The sequence below is a fragment of the Elephantulus edwardii genome, unplaced genomic scaffold, assembly GCF_000299155.1.
Source record: "Elephantulus edwardii isolate Elephantulus edwardi_28Jun2011 unplaced genomic scaffold, EleEdw1.0 scaffold00284, whole genome shotgun sequence".
In the NCBI taxonomy this organism is placed as follows: Eukaryota; Metazoa; Chordata; class Mammalia; order Macroscelidea; family Macroscelididae; genus Elephantulus; species Elephantulus edwardii.
The window spans coordinates 3140338-3148175 of record NW_006400034.1 but is presented as its reverse complement, the minus strand read 5'-3'; the positions used below and the strand labels follow the sequence as shown (position 1 = coordinate 3148175).

Below are 7838 nucleotides of genomic sequence, written 5' to 3'. Positions count from 1 at the left end.
GACTAAGGATGACAAAAGAATTGATGCTTTCAAATTGTCATGCTGGAGAAGAGTCTTGAACATACCACAGATCTCCAAGAATCTGTAACTATAATAGTCATTAAATAAAAAATTGAGGCACTTTATGAGCCCTTTCTTATGACATAAAAGATTACCAGACACAATGGATAAGGCACACCTTTGTTGTTGTTATGTGCTGTTTGTCGAGTCACCTGTGGCTCATGGGAACCCTAGGTACAACTCTGAACCCTGTCCTATCCTAAGCCAGTCTCACTGACTCCAACATACCTATCCCCATTACCTCAGTTACTATATCAGTCCGTCTCATCCAGGACTCTCTCTCCTGCACCATCACTCCACCCTTCCAAGCATGTTGTCCTTCTCCAAGGATTGGTTACTCCTGGCCGTGTGTCCAAAGTATGTGAGATAGAACTTCAAATTCCTAGCCTCCAAAGAGAAACTTGGTTTCACCCTTTGCAAATCAGATCTATTTGTTTTCTTGAGTTAATTTTTGTATGTGATGTCAAGTATGGATTTTGTTTCAGTTTTCTGTTTTGTCACCCTCATTTGTGAAATTCCCCCACCACATTAGTATATTTTAGTGTATTTCATCTCTTTGAAAAAAAAAAATTCCCTGTAGATGTACTGGTCAGAGTCAAGGAGAAATTCAATATCAGCAGTCAAAACAAGACCAGGGACTGACTGTGGAGCAGATCATCAGCTGTTGTTTGTTGTTATGTGCCATTGAGTAGACTACAACTCACAGCAACCCTATGCACAATAGCTCTGAACCCTGCTCTACCATTTCACTATCTCTCACACACTTATCCTCATTACTCCATTTATTGTGTCAATCCATCTCATCTGGGATCTTCCTCTCCTGTGCTATCCTTCGACCCTTCCAAACATGATGCCTTTCTCCAAAGACTGGTCCCTCCTGGCTACATGCCCAAAGTATGTGAGATGGAGTCTCAAAATCCTTACTTCCGAAGAGCAGCTTGATTTCACTCTCTCCAGGAAAGACCTGTTATTTCTCTTGGCAGTACTCTTCTCCAGCACTACAATTCAAACACATCAATTCTTTTTCTGTTATCCTTGGTCATTGGCCAGCGCTCTGAAGCATAGCAAATAATTGTGAAGACCATGGATCAGGCGCACCTTAGTCTCTAGATTGACATTGCTGCTCTTTAGCACTCTGGAGAATTCTCTGACAGCAGATTTTCCCAATGCAATTTGTCTTTTGTTTCCTGGCTACTGGTAGCAAAAGTGTTGATTGTGGAGCCAAGAGAGCTGAAGCTGTTAAGAATCTCAATCTCTTCTCATCAATCATGAGGCTGCTAAATGGCCCAGTGGTGGAAAATCTTTGTTTTCTTGTTATGATCCATATTGAAGGTCACAATCTGTGACTTTCTGCAGCAAAATGTCTCAGGTCCTCCTCAGGTTTGGCAAGCAAGGCTGTGTCAGTCATCTGCATAGCTCAAGTTGTTGATAAGTCTTCTTTTAATCCTGATGCCACATTCCTCTTCCTAAAGTCCAGCTTTCTGAATGATGTATTACACATATAGATTGAAAAGGTATGGAGATAGGATACATCCCTGATGTATACCTTTTCTGATTTTGAATCATGAAGTGTTTTCTTGCTCTGTTTTGATGACTGCTTCCTAGTACAAGTATAGGTTTTCGTACAAACAATTGAGGGAACTCTGGTAGCCTAGTGGCAAGAAGCTGTGCTGCAATCCCGAAGGTGTGTGGTTCAAATCCACCAGATCCTCCACAGGAGAAGGAGAGGCAATCTCTTCCTGTGCCAGTCAGATCCAATTTGATGGTACATAACAACAAAACAAAACTATGAAGTGTCCTGGAATTCCTATTCTTCTGAAAGTTAGCCACAGTTTGTTGTGATCCACACAGTCAAATGCCTTTGCATAGTCAATGAAACACCAGTAAACATTATTCTGGTGCATATATCAGTCCTAGAGAGACAGGATTGACATTATGTATGCTCACATTGCTTTAGCCTGCTGGAGCTGTATCTGTTGAACTTGTGAAGTTGTTATGTTGTGTCTAGTTTGTCCCCATGAACTATAATTAGAAAAATACTTGAAGAGCAGTAATTTCAGGCCAGCACCAAGTTCGCTGGTATGGGCTACTTTTGATATATTTTGGATCAGATTTTCTTTGCTCATATTTTCCTCCCAGATCACTCCATTCAAAGAGCCCATTATGCCACTTACATTGTGGAAGCCATGCATATTTCACAGATTGCACGAGAACAAGACTCAGTTACAATTAAACAGATTACCAATTTACAATATTTACTTGACAAATAAACAAGTTGTCAGGGGATGAATGGCAATTTAATTTTTTTTATTTCTTTAACAGAGTAAACTGGTAGTGTCAACAGGTTGCAAAGAAGAATCTGAAATGAATGATTTGCTAAGTACTAGACAATTGAGCCCTTAATCAAAGAAAGCCAGCTTTTCCTCAAGTCTTTGCTTCTTGTAGACATGGTGTTTTAGTTGTTAAGTGCTGACGGGTTGAGTGTGACTCCTGGTGTGAACAACAGATCTGAATTCTGTCCCATCCTGTGTCATCATAATCACCTCCGATACACTTGATCCCATTGTTGCAGTCACTGTGTCTATCCATCCTGATCGGCGTCTTCCCCACTTTCACTGACCCTCCACCCTCCCAAGTATGATAAACTTGTCCCAAGAAATAGCCTCTCCTAACAACATGTCCAAAGGATGAGAGATGAAGCTTCGCTATCTTTGCCTCCAAAGAGCACTCTAGGGGTAACTTTTCCAAGACACATCTGTTCATTCTTTTGTCAATCCATGTGATATTGAGTATTTTTCTCCAACACCACAATTCAAAGGCATCAATTCTTCTTCGGTCATCCTTATTTATTGTCCAGCTCTCAGATGCTTAGCGAGTGACTGAAAAGACCATGGCCTGAATCAGGTGCACTTGAGGACATTCTATTCATGCAGACAGGAGAGGGTTCCTTTTGTCAAGAAATAAATGGTTATAAAATTATGTAAAAATTCATAGAAGATCCCAAAGCCTTCTAATGTAGGTAATAAAGACAACACAGGACTTTTCTCAAGTATAATGCTGTTGTGGTTATTGGCCATTGAGTTGACTAAAACTCACAGCAGCACAATAGTTCTGAAATCTGCTCTATCCTGAGGCAATCTCACTGTCTCTGACACACCTACCCTCATTACCCCAGCTATTGTGTCAATCCATCTCATCCAGGGTCTTCCTCTCTTGTGCTATCCCTCTACCTTTCCAAGCATGATATCCTTCTCCAAAGATCGGTCCCTCCTGGATACATGCTCAAAGTGTGTGAGACAAAATCTCAAAATCCTTGCCTCCAAGGAAAAGCTTGGTTTCACCCTCTCCAGGAAATACCTGTTAGTTCTCTTGGCAGTCCATGATATGTTCAGTACTTTTCTCCAGCACCACAACTCAACTCAAAAGCATCAATTCTTCTTCTGTTATCCTTGGTCATTGTCCAGCTCTCTGATACATAGCAAATAATTGTGAAGATGGTGGCCTGATTCAGGTGCACCTTAGTCTCTAGACTGGCATTGTTGTTCTTTAGCACTTTGGAGAAGTTCCTGATGGTAGATTTTCCTATTGCAATTTTCCTTTTGCTTTCCTTGACTGGTGCCAAGGAGACATTTTTATGTATGGACCTGTTTCAGATTTATCAAATCCTCTATGAGGGAGCAGTAGTTTTTAAAACATGCACTAAGGGTCAGATCTCTTATATCTCTCAGACCTTCAATAAAATAAGAAATCTCTCTCATCTTCTCTTATGGAAACCCAGAGGCTTCTTTAGAAAAATAGAGAAGACTTTATCACCCTGATTAGTAATGGAAAGCAATTTCCACATAGGGAGAGCTGGCTGGAGTTTCATTCTTGTCTTCTTGCCCTTGGAGGGTATTTTTATTACGTCTTGTTTGGGTCAGCCAAGGTAAAGCTACAAATGAAGAATCAAGCAGGAACACAGTTGCTGTCTAGTTAATCACTCATGGAAACCTCATGCACCACACAGTAGAACAGAACTCTACAGGGCATTTAAGATTGTGAGCTTTCAGAACTAGATCAACAGCTCTTTCTTTCAAGGGACCTCTGAGTGAATGGACACAGTGGTTTTTTTTTTGTTTGTTTGTAGTCAGTCATTTAACAATTTTTTTTTCTAAGGACACATACAATTCTGGAACAGAAGGATTATTACTCTTAGTTTTCATTTCTATGCCTGTAAAAGGAAGAGTATGAGTGATAGGAACATTAAAATCCAAACGCAAATCTGTTGCCTTGAGTTGCTTCTGATGCATAATGACTCCTCAGAACCACGTGGAACCGCCCCTTAATGTTTCTCGGTCTGTAGGTCTTTACAGTAGAAGCCAATTGCCACATCTTTCTCCCACAAAGCTGCTGATGGTTCAGAACCAGTTACTCACTGAGGCACCAGGGCTGCCGATAGAAACATCAATAGCTTACAGTTTGTGGACTTGAGACTCTAAATTGCAAATAATCTCACATAAGGCAACAATGTTGCAAGGATAATCTCAGGCAATGCAATAAATCTTATTGTAGGATCCTTCTTTTAGCTGTGGTGTTGGAGAAAAGTGTAGACTATACCAGGGACTGCCAGGAGAACAAACAGATTCATCTTGGAGAGGGTGAAACCAGGCTGCTCCATGGAGGCAAGGATTCTGAGGCTTCGTCTGACATACTTTGGACATGTTACGAGTAGGGACCAGTCCTTGGAGAGGGATGACATACTTGGAAGGGTGGAGGGACAGAGAAAGAGAGGAAGACCATCGATGAGATGGATTGATTTAGTGACTAGGGTGATGGGGAGGGGGTAGGTGTGTCAGAGACGGTAAAGTTGGCACAGGATAGGGCAGGTTTCAGGGCTATTGTACATTAAGGTTACTATGAGTCTCAAGTGACTTGATGGCATAAAACAAAGACAAAAACAACAACAACAGAATCCTTCTTGGGGATAAAGAGTAAGCTGTGGCCTAAAGCTTTACGCTACCTTTAGATAAAGGTAGTATTGGATGTTCTATTGTAGGAAATAGTCTTTTCAGTTTTGATTTTCCAGTCTGGACTTCATGGGATCTATTTCTTTTTTGAAAGATCCAAGTTTTCTCTTGAGTCTCCCCATGGCTGACTTCATCTCCTGGTTCCTCAGGGTGTAGATCAGGGGGTTTAGAACTGGGCTGATGACGGTGAAGAGGATAGAGATGGTTTTGTCTGTGGGGAGGGCAGTGAAGGGCCTGGCATAGACATAGATGCAGGGCACAAAATGCAGGGTTACCCCTGTGATGTGGGCTGTGCAGGTGGAGATGGCTTTCCTCCTGCCCTCCCCAGTGTGAGATCTCAGCATCATCAGGATGACCGTGTAGGACCCCAGGAGAAGCACAAACCACAAGTTAGCAACTAGACCATTGTTGGAAATCATCAGAATCTCAAGGACAAAGGTGTCAGTGCAGGCGAGCTTCAGGACCTGGGGGACATCACAGTAGAAGCCATCAACAATGTTGGGGCCACAGAAGGGGAGTGGGAGCAACAGGGAAATCTGTGCAATAGAGTGAATAAAGCCCCCCACCCAGGAGACTGCAATGAGTGCAATGCATCGCCCCCTACTCATGATGGTCACATAGTGCAGGGGCTTGGAGATGGCCATGTAACGATCGAATGCCATCACAGACAGAGAAAAAACATCTGCTCCCCCGAGGAGGTGAAAGAAAAACATCTGTGTGATGCAGCCATTGAAGGAAATAGTCTTTGTCCTGGAGAGAAGGTCTACCAGGATCTTTGGGGCAGTGATGGAGGAGAAGAAGATGTCCAAGACAGAGAGGTTGTAGAGTAAGAAATACATGGGTGTGTGGAGGCGAGACTCACAGGTGACAGTGACAATGATGGCAATGTTCGTTAACACAGTTGTTACATAGACCACAGATAAGAAGAAAAATAAGATCAAGTTCAGCTCTTGAGTCTGGGCAAATCCACAGAAAATGAATTCCTGTATCCTGGTATAATTTTTTAGGTCCATTAATTGGTTTTCTTCTCCCTGCAGACCTTTGAATGAAACAATTAAATATTACTAAGACATTGACATCATGTAAAAATTTATGTTTTCTGTAAACTGAACATGTAAAAATAAGATTTGATTTAGTTTTCTCAATAACACATTAATTGATCATTGTTACAAGGAGAGTTTGGTCTAGATCGCTAGTTTTCCTACTGTGAAGTAAAAAATTATATGTAGACCTTCTAGAAGTTGCTTAGGAAAAGACTCTATGAGTGCCTTGGTGTTGTTATGTGCCATTGAGCTGCTTGCAACTCATAGTGACCCTATGTACGACAGCTCTGAAGCCTGCCGTATCCTGAGCCAGTCTCACTGACTCCAACAGGCCTACTCCCCATTGCCCTCACTACTATGTCAATACGTCTCGTGAGGTCTTCCTTTCTTGTGCTGTCCCTCTGCCATTCCAAGCATGATGTCATTCTCCAAGGACCTGTCTTTTCTAGCCACATGCCCAAAGTATGTGAGATGGAGCTTCAAAATTCTAGCCTCCAAGGAGCAACCTGGTTTCACTCTTTCAAAGACAGACTTGTTTTCTTGTAGGATAATGGTAAGTCCAAGACTCTTCTCCATCACCACAACTCAAAGGCATTGATTCTTCTTTAGTCATCCTTAATCATTGTCTAGCTCTCTGATGGATAGCAAGTAATTGAGAAGACCATGGCCTAAATCACGTGTACCTTAGGCTCTAGGCTGACATAGTTGTTTCTCAGTACCCTGGAGAGTTCTCTGACAGTTGATTTTCCCCAGTGCAATTCGTCTTTTGATTTCCTGACTTCTGGTACAAAAAGTATTGTGGAGCTGAGCAAACTGGAATTGTTAACAATTTCAATCACTTTTTCATTTATCATTGTGCTGCCAATTGGCCCAGTGATGAGAATCTTTCTTTTCTTGATGTTGAATTTCAATCCACATTTAAAAATGCAGTCCTTGGCTTTCTGCAGCAATCACTTCAAGTGCTCCTCAGTTTGAGCAAGCACGGTTGTAAAATCTGTGTAACATAGGTTTCTGATGAGTCTTCCTCAAATTCTGATACCACAAATTGCATAAAAAGTCCAGGCATAGCTTTGAGGTTAGACTAGAAGGCGTTGCTCTTATCTGATCAGTTCTGCAACTGAACTTAATAAGTGTAAGTCACTGCAAGGTCATATATTTAGTTCTTGGTAGAGAAGGACAAAAAACAAACCTCACTCTTAGCTCTGGACCTTTCCCACTATGCTGCCCAGCATGCCAGACACATACGTGCAAGAAGGGAATGTGTAAGAATCCTTTAAATAACTGCTTTCATCACCACCTCTAGTTCCTTTCCCATCAATGTTTCCACAACTCCTCTATCAGACTTCAATGGCTTACATGTTGCTGTGATCAGAAAGCTATCAGCTAGACCATTCACAGTGGATGAGTTTCAGTGTTGTAACAAAATAGGCAAAGGCCTGGTGTTAGAAAACCAAAAGGGAAGAATGCTGTCAACATTCTTCAAGTAGGAAGAACTAAAGAAAAAATTCAAACATTAAGCTGCAATATTGAAAGATTCTATGGGAAAATAATTTAAACAAGGAAAAGAAAATCAAAAGACGATGGAAGGAATACAGAGTCACTGTAACAAAAAATTGGCCAATGCCCAATTGCTTTAGGAGGTAGACTATGACCAACAACAGGTCATCACTAAACAGAGGTGGGAGGAAAAACTAAGATGGATGTCAGAAGAGACTCTGAAAATCTCACT

At 41.6% G+C, this 7838-nt stretch overlaps 1 protein-coding gene across 1 annotated transcript; it reads right to left on the bottom strand.

Annotated features, from left to right (window-relative positions):
* Positions 1 to 5107: 5107 nt before the first annotated feature.
* On the bottom strand, positions 5108 to 6079 carry LOC102847300 (olfactory receptor 4D9-like). The gene has a single exon (XM_006900484.1). It carries the CDS (start codon positions 6077 to 6079, stop codon positions 5108 to 5110), a length of 972 nt encoding a protein of 323 aa, XP_006900546.1.
* Between the last annotated feature and the right edge of the window lie 1759 nt (positions 6080 to 7838).